The 21,871-nt window shown below is 37.6% G+C and overlaps 1 protein-coding gene across 3 annotated transcripts in view; it reads right to left on the bottom strand.

Annotated features, from left to right (window-relative positions):
- The window catches only part of RAPGEF4 (Rap guanine nucleotide exchange factor 4), a 169,010-nt gene that overhangs the window by 23,728 nt on the left and 123,411 nt on the right, over positions 1-21,871 (bottom strand). For all 3 annotated transcript variants that reach the window (XM_039361807.1, XM_039361809.1, XM_039361810.1), the window contains 8 exons: positions 20,454-20,538; positions 18,761-18,821; positions 16,869-16,945; positions 15,017-15,163; positions 13,678-13,796; positions 8,652-8,740; positions 4,266-4,344; positions 626-776 (listed from right to left, as the gene is read on the bottom strand). In XM_039361807.1, coding sequence (XP_039217741.1) covers positions 626-776; positions 4,266-4,344; positions 8,652-8,740; positions 13,678-13,796; positions 15,017-15,163; positions 16,869-16,945; positions 18,761-18,821; positions 20,454-20,538 — 808 coding nt within the window. The remainder of the gene's footprint in view (positions 1-625; positions 777-4,265; positions 4,345-8,651; positions 8,741-13,677; positions 13,797-15,016; positions 15,164-16,868; positions 16,946-18,760; positions 18,822-20,453; positions 20,539-21,871) is intronic.

Here is a 21,871-nt window from a genome sequence, read left to right as displayed (position 1 = left end):
CACTAAAAATAGCAAGTTATGGATACTTCCTGTACATAATAAATAGTATTATTTATGACAATTTACTGCAAATATTTAGATGTGGATAAACCCTTGATCTTCACCTCCAAGAGTAATATATTTCTCCCATTATCATACTGAAAATTGTAGTCTGCTTTTGGTTGCATTTTAACTTATTTTAGAATCCTTTCATCTTTTACTATCTATCTCGACTGCTGTTTTCCCTTAAAAGAAATGTAGCGTTCCAATCCACTTTTAATTAATAAACAAAAGAAAAATAATGCATTACCAGCAATAATAAAATAGCTTTCGAAATGTTTTCCTCATTTGATGCTCAAAAGAAACATTGAGATGTTTGCCATGCCAAGTGACACAGTGAGGTGACAATCTCAGATATCATCTAAAAGTGAATTCCATTATTATTACAAATTTTAACCTTAATTAATGAATCATTTCCCCCAAAATTATGTTCAAGAGACAGTCACATTTTCCCATCAAAACCTGAAATGTCACCATGAGTTTTTTTTTTGTAACATCTTTGGAAGACTGAAAACAGGCTTTGCCCATGTTACAATAAATACTCTCAGTGTAAAGAGACAACACTTGTTGTAATAATGGGCCTTACCTCCAGAAATGCCACTGCTGCTTCCTCCTCTGGCAGAACATCACCATAAAAAGCAGCCCATAGTAGAACTAAACGAACAACTCGCCTTTTATTATTCAGTGCATAATCCAGTTTTTCTTGCTCTGTGCCTTGAGAAGGCTGAGCATGGTAAGTGCCAGGATGTCAAGGCAAACAGTCATTTTGCAATTCCCCATCACTCCCATTCCTCTGAATTCCCTATCATTTCCTCATAACTGTGGGCTTTCTTGAAATTGACTTTTTTGGCCATTAGGCAATACAGCAGCCAGGCCAGCAGAGTTTTTAAGTTCAGAATTGTATTTCATGTATTTCCAGTTTAAAAGATTTTCGTGACACTTGTTCACTTGACATGAGTACAGGAAAAGAAAGCACAAGTGAATCCAAAGGATTTCCCAATAAAACAGGACAGGTCAACAGTTTGTGTTAAGTGTGAACATAGTGGATTTTTTTTTGCACTGTAAAAGAAATGGAGCATATAGTTCTCCCGTACATTAATATAAATTTGGTCATGGTCAAATTCTTGGAAAGTGAAACATCGGGGGGATGGGGATAATAGTTGCAGCTTTTATCTTAAGGCAAAGACTGATGTAGACATAACAAGCAAAATATGCTAAGATACTACATTTCTTTAGCTCTGTATTATTATACAACACTTTTCTAAAATCCCATTCTAACAGTAGTGGTGCTTGTGATTTGCACCATTTGAACCAAACATAACGTTTCTGAATCAGCAAAGAAAACAGCTAATTTCTGTTGATCCAGCAGATCAATCTCCTAGTAGGTTCTTTTTTTCCATCACAAATGTCACTGTAATGGACCAGGGTACCTTGTTAGATCCATTAGCCAGTTTAGTGAATGAAATACTGCACTACTGAGATTGATTGATTCATTGCCAATCCATCCACTTAATCCTATATGCTTTTACCGCAACAAATCACTCCAATCCCCTTTTAAGAGTTATTCTGTTTGTTTTAGCATTTCTCTTCCATCCTCCCTCATTCTCTTTCTCTCTCTTCCTAAGATGAACCAATGCTTTATTTAAATTGTGCTTGCTTTTTCTTCTTTTGCATTTTACAATTTCAATTTATCTATTTTTTAAAATATATTATATACAGAATGTGTTGTTGGCAGAGATTATTTTGTGTTTTACTTTGTATTACCACTCTGTATTTTCACAACAATAAAGAGATTTTGTTTGTGAAGGATACCACACTTTTGTGATTTGCTTCCTGCCATTGCATGAAAGCATGTAAGGGTAAGGCAAACCAGAATTGTTCTTAATGTTATGTGGAGTGAAGCAGGCCAAAGGCCTGATCTGGTAGTAGTAGGATGGGATTTTGAATACTGCTGGTTTATGTGCTGCTTTCTCTCAGGGAAGTAAATCTTTCCAAGACAGGCAAGCAGTATTCTTTTCAATTAACATAATATAATCCATTTTGTGCTATGTAGCTTTCTTCCTTGCAGAAAGCCAGTAGTGCATCTTTACACAAAGACTTATTCTGCCTCCACCCCCTCTTCATGAAATTGTTATTTCCATTTAATTATCTAACCATCAACCAAGCATCAGGCATAACCAAATGGAAGACTAAGTAATAAGCCAGGATTCAATTTTCTTAACTTCTAAAACTCTACATAGTCCTACTTTGTTAGGATACATAGGGATAGTTACAGTCAGACAGCTTAGACAGCAACAGATATTTACAGAACAAGACTACCAGGTGAAACTAATAGCCCAGATTATCCTCTGCAGATGACAGTTCTGTCAAGGAAGAGGACCGTGAGGAAGGCAATTCTTAAAATAAATTGTTCTCTTTAAATCAAAACCTGAAGGCTTTTATAGTGCAGTCTCTGATATAAGTGAAAAACTTTAAGTTCCTCACTAGAAAATATTCTATCTTTTCTCCTCAAGATACAGCCGTGTGTACATGAAATAATTAAGGGAGTGATTTTTGAAAACATTGAATTCTTCACACAGCCACCATTTCCTTGCAGTTAAAATGAAAGTTTGACAGCTGGGATTTGGAGCATTTAATGTAACCTGAAAAATACTGAATCAAAATCAGAAGCTGACAAGTTGTTTTATAGTAACAGAACCCAGGGAAAAGGTTTGACAATGCAGGCCCTGGTCCCTATAGCCTTTCAAAAATCAAACAACATTTTACTGCGTTTCTCCTGCCTTCCCATGCCGCTTCTTCTGTGCAAGCCCTGTAATTATTCAATATCCTTTTACCTGCTGATTAAGTGACTCACCACAGGCACTAGCAATTTCTTTTCCATTTTTCCATTGCTCATGTACTTATTTTTAATTCTGCTAATAATTCCTCCTATGCAAATTCTATCATGGGAAAAGGTGGAGCCCTTCCTGCATAAATTTCATGCTGCATATCTATCAGAATAATAGTGTTATGTATAAATAATATTCTAGAGAGGCTATAATTTCTAAGGTATTAATCAACAATGATGTTGTGACTGAATACTGATTTCATATTTTGAGCTTTAAGAACTGTTACTAACTATGCAGTCTGTTCTGCCCTCTGTATAATTACTGATTTATTTCCTTGTAGTTGCTTAAACTCAACTTCAGTGTTCATTTTGGGAGAAGGGAAATACAGAGATTTCTGTAAAATATTAATAATACAGCAGTGATAATAATACTCAGCACTTACATGCAAGTATACAAATCTTCACAGCTATCTGAATGCTCTGATCCCTATTAATGACTCTATAAAGAGGGTCAGCATTTCCTGTCATTTTAATTGCAAACTCAGTTGGGGAGAACTAATAGAAACGAAGTTAAAATAACAGATATTTATCTTTTTGGCAGAAAAAGGATTTTATTCTGTGAAATAAACTGTATATAGTGAGTTGGAATGCACTTAAATAGGATCCTTCATTTTCCTTATGAACATTTATCCATTTTTAAAAAATATTATTTGCTTAGTATTTATGTGTTGGCCTTTGGCTGTAACAATAAATTGAATTGAATTGAATTTGCTTATTATGGTTGCAGAACAGTGCCCAGTACAAGCTCACTTATAATTATATACGTTGAAATAAAAATTTGATAATAGGCGGGAAAACAATATACCTGCATTATTTTAAATGGTAAAAATTTGATTTTCCAGTAGAGAAAACTGATACACTAGACTAGTTGGAGGAGAAGCAAAGGATAACAATAAGATATTCCAAAACGGTTTGAAGAATCCTTGGGATTACAAAATAGATAGTCCCTGATTGTGACCATTTGTTTAATAATCATTCAAAATTACGAATGAAGGAAATATACGCATCCCAGGATAATGTTGTAGGATCCAATCTGGGTCAGTCACTGGGCCCAGGGTCTTCCAAACTTTCGGATTCATATTAAAGCCCATCATCAGGGAACTTCTCTGTCACCAGAATGTCTGTCTTGGTAAGAGGACACATTCTCTCCCTCACACATTCTGGTGACAGAAGTTCCCTGAGGAGGGGTTCCAGCATGAATCCAAAAGTTCAGAAGACTAAACCTCTGGTCCCAGTGACCAACCCAGATTGGATCCCTCATTCAAAGTTAGGATGGTGCTGAAAAAAACGACTTAGTGTGCCGGTATGTCTGTGGTGTATATAACTTAAAAAAGGATATTGAGCCATCAGAGCTGGACAAAGTTGATTATTTGGCATGAATACACAATGCATTGTAACAAAATCATTCACACCGGCATCTGTGAAAATAAAACCAAGAGCAGAAGCAAGATAAATTAAGACAGGGCAAAACAACAGGCATACTTTCCAGTAATAGGGATATTATATAATATCAAAGACTGATACTATAAAGGTAGGACCTTGTGGCCTTCGCTTTTGGCTGGAGATCTTACGTTCAGATGTGTCAGAATGCCTCTGTTGGAATCAAGAAAAGCACAGGAATGGCATTCAAAGCTGCAAAGATGGAAGGAGAACTAGTGGAAACCCAGACGTGCTTTAATTGCACTTTATAAAGTTTTATCATGCAAGTTGTACATGCAGACTTTAATTACCAATTTCTATTGACATTACATGAAAGCATCTGGATTCCATGAACTTCAGTACTCATCCATTAAACATTACAAAAGCATATACATTACTTTAAGCAATTTGTTTTTTAAAAAAGAATGTTACTACTGAAATCCTGTTTTTCATGAACGAGGAATTAGTCACTCTGAACACACTGAGGCTTCATTCCATGCAGATTTTGCAGTAAATAAATTGATTTCCATAGCAAGACAAAAGTTTGAAATGTCCTTTTGATGATTCAGAAATTGCAAATGTGATAGGATTGCCAATGTGTGGGCAATGACAGAATAACAAGTCTGATTATCACAGGTTGGAACCCAACATCCTGCAAAATTTTTATTTATTGACATGAGTAGCAATAAAGGAACAAATTATGAAGAAAATTTAAGCCACAAAAAGATAATTAATTAACATAATTTATACAGATGTAAGGTAGAACTGGATAATTGCGTATTCTCACTTTCTTAAACATAGAAGCTATTTCTTATTTAATACGGGATTAAAATGCTTTCTAGAGAAAACTAGAACCTTAATTTTTAAACAAATAATGTTAAGAAATTTCCTAAAAATGCATGGTTTTAAGACAAATAAGTCAGGAGTCCCCAACCTGTGGCCATGGCCTGGTAGTGGGCTGTAGCCTACTGACCACGGGGCCGTGGGACAGGTTGGCAAGTGCATGTGTGTGCACACCCCCTCACTTGCGCTAGCACCACAGCCCATGGGGGTGCAAAAATGGGCTGCCACTGTGCCTCAGGGCACGAAAATGGGATGCTGCTGCCGTGCCTCAGGGCACAAAAATGGGGCGCTGCCATGCTGCACAAAAATGGAGTGCTGCCGCGCTGCAAGGTGCAAAAATGGCCACCGCCACGCTGTGCAGAAATGGGTGCCACTGCACCATGGGGCGCAAAAATAGGCCATTACTTCTCTGCAAGGTGCAAAAACAACTGCCGCCATGCCGCAGGGCACAGAAACAAGGCTCTGCACCATGCAAGAACAGGGCAGAGCTAGCGAGTATCATGTGGGCGCTAGCCTCGCCCGTTTGCGGTGTGCATGTACTCACAGCCCAATGCGCACATGCACCCATGCCTGTAAAATGCTTCCCCCTCCCTTTTCCTCTGGTCCGCCAACCAACAAAGATTGGTGACCTCTGACCTAGGCAACTGCAAAGGCCCACTTGGTTACAGATAAAGTGGTGGTGTATGTGAAAATCTGCATACAAGAGAATCAAAATCAGAGAAAGGACAAGTGTTGGTGGGGGAAATTTGTGGTTTGAAAGGGCCACAATCTTTGAATATTTAAAGGACAAGAATGCAGCCCTGTTTGACTCCTCTAAGGAGAGGGATGGGGTGGTTAGATCCTGATTAAAATTGCCTTTAATCAGCATTGTAGTATTCTGATACCACAACATCATCATCCTGAGGAGACAAAAAGAATGGAAGTTGTAGTTATTTCTTCCATAGTCTCTCACACATAATTGAATTGAAGGCTGCCTTTAAATCAATAAAGGCAACATAATGGGCATCTTTGGTAAGGCTAGAGTATTGTTCAGCTGGATGGGTCACGCAGAAGCCATGCCCACCCCATTGCGGCAATGGCAAAACGATACATTGCGTGACGTCACATGACATCGTGAGTTTGACATGTCTGATTTAGACCCTTATCCTGTGATTTATCAGAACAGCAAACATATATCAGGAGCTATCCCTCCTACCATTGGAATAACTGAGTGAGATTTCTCTGAGATTTTTCTCATCTTACATTTTGGTTATAACAAATCTAGTGGGACAAGTCTCTAATTCACTTCACCATACTGCACAAGTTTTCCTCATTCCTGAGAAGGCAAATTGATTCTGATGTGGCACCTTGTGCACTCTTGCTAAAATTGCCACCTGGCCCAGATAACACCTTAATCAAACTTAAACAAAAGATTTGAACTTTGGACCTACCAAAATGCACAACGACACAGACACACAGATGAGAAATCCTGGCTCTCCCTGGTCAAGAAATTACAATCTTTCTTCTATCAGATCTAAGCTAGACAATCCCTATAAAAGTTGCAAAGTTTTTAGCAATAGCTACAGTTTGCAGAAACCAGCTGATATTCTTTTCTTGCCATCCTTTGCTTGAGAATTTATTTTTCTGTATTTTAAATTTTGTACTCATGTTTTATTGGTCTGGGACTATAAATAATAAATCAGAGTATTTTCATTGGATGTGTCTTGCAGCAAATAAATGGCAATGATATTTCCAGTTTTTATTCTGATTTACTAACTTCGATGAAATCCCGCAGAAGTGATATTCTAACCTCCCAAGCAATTTACAAGGCCGAAGATATTTTAATTAATGCTAAAGATATACAGAGTATATACACCTCTATAATCATGAACAGAAAGGCTCTTGGGTGAAGTTCATATATTTTAACTTAAAGTGTTAAAATTATATCAGATGCCCCTGTTAATTTTTCCAAATCTATTTAATCATCTATTAGACAGGACTGTTAAACAAATGGGCAGGCAGGCTACATAAGTTACTGGTTAGATTACTACCATATAAAGCCAGAGAATATAAACAAATATTTTAGAACTGATATCAAGGTTATTTGCTATTTTTCTTTTGCTTTGTCATCCTTTTAAATCTTACCCTTATGTTTACCATAGACATATTTTTAAATGACATAGTTATATATTGTATCTTATGAATAATTGCTAAGAGTCATGAATGTGGCAGGTACACTTTGTATACTGTATATAGGGGCAGAAGGATGTGGAATAACTGAATATATAGGCTAACCATAGGAAGTAATAATGCGGCCCAAAGCTGAGACTGAAATATTACATATTTCAACCTAAGAATTAAACCTTGAGTTTCAGATACCTAATTTTATTTAAAAATAATTATTGTACAATTAAAATATTCTCTTTGAATGCAACTGGCGCAAATAAAAATGCAACTGGCGCAAATAAATATGTGATCTTACGCCTTCTCATAAATAATAATATACAGGTAGTCTTCAACTTACAACAGTTCCATTTAGTGACTGTTCAAAGTTACAAATAGTTTTATTAAAGTGTCAAAAAAGTGACGTGTAACAATTTTTCAGTTATGACCTTTATAGCAATCCCCATGGTCACGTGATCAAAATTCAGGTGCTTGGCAACTGGTTCATGCTTATGACCATTACTGTGTCCCAAGGTCATGTGTTCACCTTTTGTGACCTTCTGACAAACAAAGTCAATGCGGAAGCCAGATTCACTTAACAACCGGGTTACTAGCTTAATGACTGCAGTGATTCACTTAACAGCTGTGGCAAGAAAAGTCTTAAAGTGGGGCAAAACTCACTTAAGAAATGTCTTACTTAACAACTTAAATATTGGGTTCAGTTGTGGTCATAAGTCAAGGACTACCTGTATAGAATGTATGCCAAATTCAGTGGCTCTTAGACAACGGACTGTTCCCTTTACTGCAATGCATTCTTTTCGATTGTTTTCCTTTCTTTTTTTTAAAGTTACATTATTACAAAAGGATGAATTGTTATAACTTACTGGATGTTTATGTCCTTACATAAGAAAGAAATATTATGATTGATATTTCAAATAACTTTCTCATAAATGAAATATCACTCTGATTTTGGGGGGGATGGGAGATAAGGGACTATTACAAATAATTTCAAAAATAGTCCCATTGGAAAGTTTTTAAAAATATAAAATAAACCTCAAACATATCAAAAGGATACTTGAAACTTTCTATCAAATAATTCCAAGCAATCCCAGTGCCCAGTTTTTATAGCACAAGTATAAATACAACAATTATATACGGTATGGATATCAACTTTACTCGAAGGTCTATACAGAACTTGAATAAAGAGAATTCCACTTGAATAAATGTTAAGAACTTAATTTAAGTATGTAGGACTGCAGATTTTATTTCTTAGATAAATTTTATATGAAGTTACAAATAAAGTTTTATTAAACTGGCCTACCCATTCCTTCATTTAGCGTTGATTCTAGTCGCATCGTTTCTAGAAAGTGTTCTAAAATTTTTTCTGGAGTACCCGACATTACAATATATCTGAACAAGAAAAAAAAAAGAATCAAATTTGTCTCTGCATCACCTAAAGAGAAAATGTCCTTGAAACTCTTTATAAATGTAATAATTAACATGACTACTGCAAGACAATAATGTTAAAAAGCCAGAACTAAAACAATTTAAAGTCACATGCTGGAAAAGAACTTAGCCTGATATTTTCACATATAGGGTGAACTCACTAGATAGGTAATGGGCCAAATGCTGGGAAAATCGGGAGATTCAGGCAATTAAAACGAGTATAAAGATTTATTGCAAGCTTAAGCTCTCTACAAGATTCTGACCTACTAATGGTGAAGTGAAATTAGTGGGAGATAAAAGACGCATTCAAGGTGGGTTGGACTTTGGTCTCTTACAGGTGCACAGAGACTCCTGACTAATGACACATTTGACCCTCCCTCGGGCTCAGCCTGTTCATCTACTACAGGTGACATTTCATAGATGAAGAAGGGGGACAGGCGCTACCAAGAACACATTTTCCCCAGGAGCCACTACTTGAACAACTGCATTGCTTAATTTTATTAGCTCTTTTTCAGATTCAACACAAATATATTCAGAAATAAAAAGCCAATGAATACAGATTGTTACAAAAGAGGTAAAGTGAAAGGGAGGAAAAAAGTTAAGCTGTCACAATTTCAATGTAGTGCTGAGGAAGGTAAGATTGATGAGATACAACCAGTGGTGGGATTCAAATATGTGAACAATCAGTTCTCTGTGTGGATGCCTCTTCCAGAAGTCCATTCTAGGCCTGGGCAACAAAAAATTAGCTACTGGTTCTGCCGAAGTAGTGCGAACCGGCTGAATCCCACCACTGGATACAACAAAATAAGCATCTGTCCTCAGAAAGTTCTAAAAAGTTCTATATTAACAATGCTACACTAGACAATGTAAACCATGGGTCAATTGGGATGTGAAACAGTTATTCTTCTAAGCATATTAAATTCAACACTCTTTTAGTCAGGCTTCCAAATGCTCAAGGGCAGCTACATTCAGAGTGTGCTACAGGGAGTCCAAAAGAGAACTGGCTAAGGTGTGAGTGACTATGACATAAAGATTAAATTCAAATGTTACTTAGGCTAAAAAGAAATATAGCATTTTCTGTGAACATAACATATTCTTATTTCTACTCTATGACAAGTTGATTCCAATTCAAAGACCCATGTGCAATAGTTTACACACACGCACATAGTCCCACACATATGAAACTGAAATGCTAATAAGCTTTAATCGAAGTATGAATATCAGGAACTATGGACAACACATCATAAGTCACCAAATGAGAGCATGAGATTACAAATTCTATCCATATCAGTAAATCTGTCCTAATTTTAAAATCACGTATATGAGAAGATTAAACAACTTTTTGAGTAAAAACTGTGTAATATCCTTGTAGTAGTTGGCAAGTAGAAAGCTAATTTAACATATTTTGAAGGAAAATATGTTAGCATACTGTATGTTGCAAATTGAAATGAAAATTCAACTTTTAAGATTGTTTCAATATAGAATTATTTTCCAGAGTTGTTGAGATTTATATTTCCACCTCAAACTCAAATTTCTTTTTTCTGATTACTTCCTCATTTGCAGTTCTTCCTCCTGTTCCTTAAGATTGTTCTTACAGTCGATTTTAGCTTTATTCACTTTCAGGTTTTTTTAATTACCTCTTAAATTTCATCATCAGTTATGGTTAAGGGTCTTCTTTTTGCTGATCTGTAAATTTTATAAGGAATGTTTTATTCTGATATTCTCCCGTTTCTTCCATATGAGATTCTGTTAAACACAGAATCTGGAATAATATTTAAGAACTTGCTTCATCAACTTATTCCTTGTAGAAGTTTGTTTATTTCCACCCCAATCCTGTTCCTTTCACAACTGATAGGCCAATTTATCTGATTTATTGCTTTTTAATAGTATTTATGTTTAATAAAATTCAACTTCTTGTAAGTCTTGCTTATTTCAATTAAATTTAATAAGTTTCATATTGATTTTATCTTTTTTCCAAATCCAAAACTGTTTATGCCTCGATTCCAGTTGTTTCAGATCACTCAACCATGTATCCTTCTGATTTTGCAAGGTTTTCTTTCTGTCTGATGCCAGAGAGATAAAACAAACCTCTCAGAAATCTTGCAGACAAAGAGATAAAGGTTAAATTGATTTGGCAAAAGCTTTTTAGTTCCTGATAATCCTGCAGTTCAATATCCTTTTGTAATAATAAAAGTTCATTCAATCTCTACCTTTTTGATCAATAACTTCCTCTATTTAGTTTTATAATTATTGGATTATGAGCTGTATAACTAGAAGATGTGGCTTCGTGTCTATAAGCTTGGATAACAATGAGTCAGAAATCCAGCACATAGGCCACCGCCATGCTGCAAGGCACAAAATGGTGGCTACTGCGCAGCGGGGCACGGAAATGGGCACTGCCGTGCCATGGGGTGCAAAAACGACCACCGCCATGCCCCAAGGTGCAAAAATGGCCACTGCTGCACCACGGGGTGCAGAAACAAGGCACTGTACCATGCAAGTGAGTATCACACAGGTGCTAGCCCCACCACATTTGCAGTGCACACATGCTCATGGCCCCATGCGCACATGCATGCACACCTGTGTAAAATGCTCCCCCCTCCCTTTTCTTCCAGTTCAATTTTGCTTCCGTATCTTGTTGTCTTTACCGAATAATTTAGAATGATGATATTCCATTGTACACAATTCACCCAATAAAAACTATTTAAACTGAAGAAGCGAAACAGAAGAATCAACTGGGCTACTTCCAGTTTGGTTTCTTCTCTATCCCTGCTAATTTTTGCTTATTTTATATTCAGAATTTCAATTCATTAAACTGAACCATGGCAGATTATAACATTAAGACTAAGATATCAAATAAAAGAAAATTCAATAATTGTTGATAACATGAGACTGTGTATAAATGACCATTACTACCTATGAAAGGGGATTACATAAGTAAGTGACTTAAGTATATCCAGCTGTAATTCATATTAAACACTCAAGTCATATATTAGAAATTTGTTTTCCTGGTTCTTTAGAGAAATGGCACAGGAGCTAATGGGGAGTTGTCCTACTTCAATGTTTTGTCCCCGCATGCAGGATCTAATCTAGAGAAGAGTTTTAAGGAAGTGTTAAATCCCAGTCAAAAATACCAGAAAGGGCAAATAAGAGCATATCTGAAAGATATGCTATCTTCAGAAGCCTATGTGATATGGCAAGGGAAAAGTAGGAGATGACAGGCTGAGCCTGAGGGAGGGGTCAAATGCATCATCAGTCTCGAATCCCTTCACACCCACAAGAGATCTAAGTCTATTGGTGGAACATTCAGAAGATTTTTAATAGAAGGATAAAATTTACACCACAATTATTTTTGTTAGGTATTATTGTAGACTGTGATGGTAAAGAGATTACCTTAATGTTAAATTTTATTACGGTGGCAAGGTTGCTGATTGGGCAATATTGGAAGAAGGATTCCTTGCCTACTATAGAAGAATAGTTTCTCAAAGTTTCTCATTTATCAGAAATGGCAAAAATTTCGGTTTATCTGAAAGACCATTCACAAGAGAGAGATATTTCGGTGTGGAAAAGATGGGTAAATTTTGTACAGAATAAATATGGGATTAGGAAGTATTATTTAGCTTTTGAATAATTTATAGTTTAAACTGGGTATGGTTGATTTGTAGTTTCTATGTATTGGAGTTAAAGTACTTTAAATTTTTTTGGATGTATGTATAGTGGATTGATGTTCATTTAATTTGTTGGGTTTTTTTCTGTTTCTTTAACCCTGTATTCAGCTCTGGGAAGGAGGGGGGAGGGTCATGGGGTGGGAGGGGGGGTATTTTATTGTAAAAGTTTATAAAATTTTTCAATAAAAAAAGAGATCTAAGTCTAGCCCACCTTGAAGTCCATTGACTCTTATCTACTGCCAATTTGCTTTGATCATTAGTAGTTAGTAGTTGTCAGAGGATGCAGTCTTATTGCACTGAGATAATCCAGGAGTAAACACAGTAAACAGTGGTTTGTATTAAATACACTATCTACAATATCATACAGCAGGAACAATATACATGTACATATACAGCAGGATCCAACAAACCACAATTACAGCAGGAAATGGAAGAGAGAGAACACATCAGCAGAGCCTTCCCTTTATACAAATGCTCTTAAAGAGACACAATCCCTGCTGAGTCATTCTCATCATTACATTACATCTTACATTACATAAGCTGGCTAACTGTTAAATCAATACCTTGACAGTAGTTCAGATTCTTGTAGAGATGTCTATGGAGATTCTCAGTCATCCAAGTCATGGTTATTCCAAAGATGCTTTTTCAAAAGGCAACTGGATTTTGTTCAACTTTTGAAAAAGCACCTTTGGGACATGCTTGTAGAGAGCATGAGCTTGCAATAAATCTTTATATTCATTTTAAACCATTTGGACTTCCTACGCTTGACAGGAAACTGGGTAAGAGAGCTAACTACAGAGAAAATAAAGCAGCAGTTGAATGGTATCACACATATAGGTCATGATGAAAAGAATGTAGGACAAAGAGCAAGAGAGAGGATCGATAGATAGGGACATATAAAGTAACATTAGAAATAAAAATCCAATAGCTAAAATCTTTATAATAACTTTCCTTATGGTTTGTGAAGTGTTTTTTTTTTAAAAAGCTGCAATGTTCGATGAGTATTCACACTGAGAACTGCATTGAATGGTTGTGGAAAATTAAGGCCCTCAACTAGCATGCTTGGGCAATGACAAATCATGCCTTCTATATGGCAAGGGAACAGTTCATTATTTCTTTTGAAATGTGGCACAGTTCCTTTCTTCGTAAAGAGCGGGCATGATGCAAATTGAGTAAAATCATTTGGAATTATTAAACATAACGTGATGTTGACAATCAAGAATGAAAACATACTTGTGCTGAAGAGGCTGTGCGTTTCCTTGATTAAAAGGCCTGTTTCCTGCTGGGACCTTCTCTAACACCAGGACATCTTGGTCATGTTCCTTCAATCTTACTGTGTTTGCTTCAACATCCTGAAAAAGGATTTGAACTGTCAACATGGTAGGAGTTAAAGAGTACATTTGGACTGGATCCTAATACTAATTCTCTAAAGGCTAGATCCAGCAGAGATTTTATAGGAAGAAGAGAAAAAGGAAACAACATTTACCCATTCCCCTTCAGCTCTCTCCACCATTCTATTATGAGCTGACAGTTTGGAGATGGGCAGTCCCTAAATTAAACTAAATAAAATAAATGAATAAATACATCGACTCCACTTTCCACAGTGGAAAACCCAGATTTTGATACTGGAATAGAGCTGGAAAGGGAAGGATGAACTGATGAAAAATCCTATGCCTGAAAATGTTCCTAATGTAACTATTTTAAAATCAGTTTCACTAGCCTATGAGTAGTAACACCTCTGACCTGGCTGATTTCTGAAGCTAAGCAGGAGTAAGTAGCTACATGAGGATTCACTTGGGAATTCCAAGTGAACTGGAACTAACAGTTTGTTAGTGACACTGGGAAACTGAAAAACCCATTCTGGGGGAAGAAAATTGAAACCTATTGCTAAAAAAACCCAACCTGTGTGGCTGAAGTTCATCTTAAGGTTATTTTTATCTTTTATGTTAGTTGCATTGTTGACGTACGGCCACAATTGAACCCAAAATTTCTGTTGTGAGACAGCTGTTACGTGAATTTTGCTCCATTTTAGGACTTTCCTACCACAGTTGTTAAGTGAAGGACTACAGTTGTTAAGTTAGTAAAACGGTTGTTAAGTGAATCTGGTTTCCTCATTGACTTTGCTTGTCAGAAGGTCGCAAAAGGTGACCCCATGACCTCGGTCATAAATATGAGCGTCTAAATTTTGATCAGGTGACCATGGGGATGCTGCAACGGTCATAAGTGTGAAAAATGCTATAAATCACTTTTTTCAATGCTCTTGTAACTTTGAACAGTCACTAAACAAACTGTTGTAAGTGGAGGACTACCTGTAGTAGCTTGCTCTCGTGATCAATTCACTCGTGATCAAACAGAAACATGGTGTCATTGCAACATTCAGTAGAGCTCCACACTGAGAGGTATGACACCAAAAACCTCTAGATCACACAGTTTCTGCCATGCATAAATAAATGCAAGAAACCTCAACATGCAAAGACTTGGGGGAAATGGTACTCAATATTTTTAGCATTCAATATTTTTAGCAATCCCTTTTTCGGGATAAATGAAAGAAGGTTATTTTCTGCACACTTACCCGGAGTATCCTATTAAAGTCTTCTTTATCTACTCTCAAGAAGTGGCAGTTTTCTTCCCGTAAAACAATGGAAGCTGCTCTGGGAGCATCATTCACTAAGGCTAATTTGCCAAAATCATCACCTTCATGTAGAGTACACACCACACCCTAAATTTGACAACAGAAATAACAAAGAAAATACATTCACAAGGGGAAAAAAGCCCATAATTTTCAGTTTATTCTATTGACACTTCATATACACACAATGGATTTCTACCCCAAATACTGTTAACAAATTCATCTGGCATAAAATTAGCAGCCAATATGCTGGCAGGGAACAAAGCACAGCAGCTGGTCATTATGAATACTGGAAAGGGCAAAGAATAAATGGAGTTTGTCCTCTGAAACTGGGTTCAGAAATGGACAGGCTTCTAGTTCTGTAAATGAAGCTAAGTTTGCATTTTTTTTTTCTTTCTTTGTAAAGTTTGTCTCTCCATCCTTATCTTCAGGCTTCAGTGAGTCCCAATCGATGATCATGTCTTTCAGAAAATATATTTTACTTCAGTTCTTCTGGTCCATTTTAAAATACTTGCAATCAGAATGGTTTATAATTGACAAGTAATAACATACAATTGTATTATATGATTACAAAATATATTTTTCTTCTAAACATTGTCCATTTATCATATGAAGTAACAGGCCATGTAGATGGGATGGGATTTGAACCTGAAAGACACCCATTTGCCCTTCCCTGACCAAAATTCAATGCTCTTTTTTCTGGCTAGCATGGACTCTCAAGGGGTCATTTACATAATCTGATACTTATTATTTTAGCTGGAGATGCCTGTAGGTGATTCAAGCTACTGCATGCAAAGTATGTGCTCTACCAATTCAAGTAAAATTTCTCATGTCTATATCCAGGGGCCATTTGTGGGACAGACTATGGGAGACTATGTGAGCAGGGTCTATTTGTGCAAAAATGGAAGAATCAGGGCTATTGTGGAAGAGACAGCAGCTGCAAACCCAGGCTTTGTTTTCATACCTCATTAGATATTAGTTAATCTACTTCTATTTATGTATAGTTTAAACGGCAATTTTCAATAAAAGTTAGAAACTCCCTTTTTTCCTTGAATCAGGATCTATAAAGACACCATAGGTTGCACCCAATGGTAGTGAAGCCATGTGACACTAGAAGTTCACTTTAGAACGCAATTTTCACTGGCTTCCTTGTATCACTGTAGGATTCACAAGAACAATATAGTACATTGGTGGCAAACCTATGGCACGGGTGCCAGAGGCAGTACTCAGAGCCCTCTCTGTGGGCACGCACATCGTCATCCCAGTCCTAGACCTTCAGTTGGGTTTTATAAAACCTTTTCGCTTTAGGCCTCCGCCGCCGTGTACAAAAAAAAAAAAAAGGTTCAATCAATCAGTCAATTTCAACTTCTTGCAGGAAAAAAAAAGATCTTGCAAAATTGGAATTGATTGATTGAACTTTTTAGTCCCACCCAATCTGCCATTATCACCGCAGCCACGCCCACCCAATGGGCCACACCCACCCAATTGGCCACATCCAGCCAATGGGCCAAACCCAGCCAATGGGCCATACCCACCTGGCACCTGACGATGCATAAGTGGGTTTTGGGTTGCAGTTTGGGCACTCGGTCTCTAAATGGTTCGCCATCACTGATATAGTACATTGGGGGAGGAATTGGTGAAAACCCTGTGACTTGTCTTGTACAAGTCAAATTGTTTTTCACTAGTACAAACCCACCAATGGACTTAGCCTATTGCTTCCACACAACTGAAAGGTGATAGCTCCTAGGGAAAACACCTGTAGGAAATAACTTTAAGAAATTGTACAGGACAGTACCTTTCCATAAATTACTACATTGACTGAACCCTTCAGAATAATATACCAAGATGTCCCTTCTTCTCCCTGATTAAATACTGTGGAAGAAAGAAAAAGTAGTTACAGCAGGGCAACTTTTAATTGTACAAGATCTTGCAAACTCAAATTATTGGATAATTATCATTACTGTGGCTGGATGTTTAAGCACCTGAAGCAATTTGTATCTCATTGTTCCTCCAGGAAAGATATATGGTGCCTAAGGCTAGTCATGCTATTTTGTTATTGGTAGTAAAACTACAGCTACCTTTTTTTCACTCATTAGTAAAAATGCAATGGAAATAAATCAAATAACTGACAATTTCCTGCCTCTCCATAACATCCAGAATCAGTTGGCTTGAAGTGAGGATCTCTTTCTGCCCAACACTGGCCTGGCTTTGGCCTTTTCAATTCAACTATCTTGCAAAAGACAACCATTTCATTTAAAAATTTAGAATCAAAAGTCCAGTGTGAACCATATGAAAAGAACTTTCTGTTGTTGCTTTTAACAAGTATGTTAGAACTAAAACCTCATCTACAGCTCAACTTAATAAGTAGCAAAATGAGATTGCAGAATTCTGAGACTGAAAACAGACAGATCTATTTGACTGTGAGTAAAATCACATTTTAATGTTTTTACACATGGCAAAATTTATTGCAAGAAAACCAGCAGTGTTTCTTTAGCAACCTTATAACTATAGCAATTAGCTTTTTTTGTCTTATAAGAATTATTATTCTTTTCCATTAACAGTTGTCAGAGCTAATGTTGGCTGCTTTTCTTCTTCATGATTCACGCCTTACCCAAGGCCTTGGAAATCTGAATGCCTAATTATGCATGATGGGCCCAGCAGTGCTGTTGTTTGTAGCTGAACGGATGTGTTCCAAATTTAGGCAATCTGAGTTCTAAGTCCTTGTGCAATGGCACTTAAGGCTCAAATTAACAATTGGTACCCCTTTGACTTCTTCTTCCAGATATTTGCAGTCTCTATTTGTAAATCGCAGTATTTTGCAATCTTTTCCAATTTGTCTTCTACATTACTATCTCTTGGAATGGCTGCAACAATAAACCAAACATGATTCTTTCCAATGGCGGTAATGTCTGGTGGGCATTGAGCAGTCAGAATTTCAGAATCCCATTAAAGTTTTGCTTTGTCATTTTTCAACGATTTTATCTGTGATTTTGTATTGCCACTAATTCTTTTTTTTTTACAATGAACCTGTACTTTTTCATCCATCCCAATGTAATATGGGATGAAGATGGGCAGTTCTTAAATATGACAACATAAATTGAAAAAATATCTTTGATCATGCCTTTCTATGATAATCTGTCTGTGGGATTTTAGTATATGGTCAACAGTCTCATTCTCATTTAGCATTCTTTAGCCAAAATGGTTCTGTTGTGTTTTCTATTTTTGCCTTGATGGCTTTGTATGTGGTGCACGTTCTATTAGGCAGCACAAAGCATCTCTTCTGCCATATTCTGACATCATCATCATTGTCATCAACACCAATCAAGCTCAGTTTCACAGGATAATCAATTCAACTATCTCCAGATTCCACAACTATATTCTGCTGTAAGTGTAACCTTAAACAAATTTATTTCACTCAATTATCCATCAAATTTATTTGAGAGGTCATTGCAGCTTACTGCCAAATAAGTAGAATTACAAAATGCATAAAGTTAAGAAAATTAGATGTTATACTTCAATCCCCTTAGGGCTAATCATTGCCCAGACTAAAATCCAAGCTTCAGATTCTCCAATTTCCTCCTAATAGAAACAGCCCAGTACATTTTGTGCATTTATGTTCTTACACAGAAAATGTAATTTGCTCAATTGCAGATAAGTCTAAAACAACCATAAGAAAGATTTACTTACAAACTGTCCCTGCTTTGGGATGTGATTCAAACACCAGAACACCTGCTAGCTCTCGTTTTACCTTGAAGAAATACACATAAGCATTACATATAAATTTTGACATTCTTGAACCGCATGGGGAAGGGGGTGGGAAGAGAGGAAAGAAAGGTAAGAAGCACCAAAATATTTCGAAAGGTGATAGGCAAAAAATCTCATGTCTCCTGAAATTAGCAAAAATCTTAAGAGTCCTCAAGACATAAATTCATGATGTAAAGCTCCTCCCACAGACAAGGCTAGAATTCCATGAGAAGGAAATACATTCATTCATGTAATCCATAATATGTGCCACCTTATTCACATGCTAGACCTTTTTAATGCCGCAACTCCCCCCCAACCGGTCGTAAGTCGAGGACTACTCAACCGGTCGTAAGTCGAGGACTACTCAACTCGTGCAGCACCGTTTGCAGAATGAGACTTTTGGCGGGTTCAGCAGGGCAGAGACAGCCTGGACAATTCCTATTGGTTTTTGAAAGCCAATAGAATTAGATTCTATTCAAGAGAGTCTATTCTATTGGCTTTCAAAAGCCAATAGAATAAAAGGGAGTAGCACAGCTAAGGAAAAGGGGAAAAAAATGGCAGACTGTGTTGTTTGGCGACCCCCGTGAAATGGTCGTTCGACCCCAAATGGGGTCCCGACCCACAGGGTGAGAACCACTGTGCTAGACAATCTTTCTTTATTATTTAGAAACTATGGCAGCTATATCACACATTTGACAAGCTTTGAGCAGGTGGGGGGGGGAGAGAGAGAACAAAATCTATATCCAGTTATATTTCAAATAATTCATGTTCTTTTATAATGCTGCCTCCTAAGAAGACAAATCTTGAGCTATCATTTCTCACTCTTCCTGAAGAAAGCTGTATATTTTACATTCTTTGCATTCCTGATATCTTGTCTAATGTTTCCCACAAGTCAGACTGGAGTCTATCTGCCACCAACAGGACTCTTGACTCTTCGCTATATTTATTGTGGACTGAAAGAGAATGCACAAGAATCTGAAAAAAATCCCAGATTGACTAATGTTTGATGGTAGTAATCTATGATAAAGCATTGGTACCATCATATATTTGAACAGCAGACATAATCACTTGTATAAATGAATAATATAAGGACACGAAATACTCATATTCAATGAGTATCATGAACGTCTGTGTTCTATCACCTCTAACATGTGAGAAAGAGCAGTGGATAGATTGAGCCTATTCATTGTTTCTTCCCTGTCCAAAACAGCCATGGAACATCTGCATGTATTGGCTGATAATACTGGGCAGAACAGGACAAACATGTATGTATTTTGTTTTAGGGAGGAAAGTTCCCTCCTCAGAACTGTTGAGTCTAAGTAGCAATCTTAACAAATACATCTGAAAGAAGAGCCTTCAACAACCTGGAACCGATAACCAGTTCTAATGGTTATCATTCCCTCCCCCCCCCAAGATTTCGATATAACAAACAATAACTCTTTCCAAATTGTCATCTCTATTCATCTGTATGGAGTTTACACTTTTATAGCTATCTTACAGAAGCAGAAGGTAGAGGAGAGATTGGGGTGTTACTGTACGCAGCCTGTTTTTATAAATAGCTAGGCACTAATCAGCCTTAGACTGACTGCCAGTCTGTCTGTTTGCCTTAAGTTAATAAAATATTTTAAGAACTCACTGTTGTTGAAAGATGAGATAAAGCTTTAATGTGCAAAATTTCTTCATAAATAATTTCAAGATCATCCACAGTCCTCTGACCAGGTCTATTATAAAAGATAAATACACACCCATTATGTGACATCACAAATGGTCTGATTTTCAAGCACATTGTTGGTCCATGAAATTACATAAAGGATCTCAACTCAAAGAGCTACCATCCACAATATTCTGCAATCTACTGTAGTACCAACAGGGGGAGCTTGCTTTGGGCCTTGTCAATTAACAGAGACCCAGGAGGTCTCTGTCGCTGCCCTATCCCTTTGGAACAGCCTCCCCACCTCTCTACCCCCAGTGCTGTAGGTCTCCAGATGCCCAGCTTCAAACAACTTTAAAAAACCTTGTTTTTCCCTAGGCCAGTGCTTCTCAAATAGTGGGGCACGCCCCCTGGGGGGGGCGCGAGGCTCCGTAAAGGGGGGCTCGTTTGACCTCGGCAAATACTGTCATATTGGATTTCTAGATCGCATCATCCGACTCACTCGCAAGCGGCAGCCCGACGCAGAGGACAACATGACCGCCAACGCACGTGACACATGCAAAGGACCCGATTGGATAGACATGATGCTCTATCCTGATTGGCCAAACCTGCCCGTGTGACTTTTAGACCCGGAAATCGGTCCTCTGTACAGAAAAAATTTTTTACAGTCGCGCGGGGGGCGCGAAATGTTTTCTTCTTCCTAGGGGGGCATGACAGAAAATAATTGAGAAGCACTGCCCTAGGCCTTGGGATAGGACAGGGGTCTTCAAACTTAGCCCTTTTATGACTTGTGGACTTCAACTTTCAGAATTCCTCAGCCAGGCATGCTTTGAAGACCCCTGGGATAGGATGTTTCAGATTACCCCCTTTTAATTGGGCCCAAGCATGTTGAATGTTGTTCCCTCAGATGACTGTTCCTTTTAACTTTGTAAAGCTGCACAGAGTCATTTTGCAGCTGGGCTGCCTAGGAATTTGATAAATAAAAACATTTAGTCTGCAAATTTCTAGCTGATTTCTAGTGCTGTCTCATGCCGATGCTGCTTCATTTACTATGAGGACTGATACAGGGTCATCTGATAAACAGTAGAAACAGATACAAACAGTAGAACATGTGCTTTCCCTCCTTTGTTTTCCCTGCAGTTTCCTATCCTTCTAACTCAGTGGTTCTCAACCTTTGTATACGGCGACCCTGGTCATAAGGATGCGCCACCCCTGCGCGGCACGCATGCGCAGCGGTGCCCCTGCACACGGTGCGCATGCGTGGTGGCGCCCCCATGTGTGGCGCACATGCGCGGTGGCGCCCCCATGCGCAGTGCGCATGCACGGTGCCGCCAGCTGAAGAAAAAAATGGCGGATCGCTTTGTTTGGCGACCCCCGTAAAATGGTCGTTCGACCCCAAATGG

The sequence above is a fragment of the Crotalus tigris genome, unplaced genomic scaffold, assembly GCF_016545835.1.
Source record: "Crotalus tigris isolate CLP2741 ecotype Arizona unplaced genomic scaffold, ASM1654583v1 scf7180000019363.1367679, whole genome shotgun sequence".
Classification (NCBI taxonomy): domain Eukaryota; kingdom Metazoa; phylum Chordata; class Lepidosauria; order Squamata; family Viperidae; genus Crotalus; species Crotalus tigris.
Note: the sequence above shows the minus strand (reverse complement) of the source record. Positions and strands in the feature narration are given on the sequence as shown.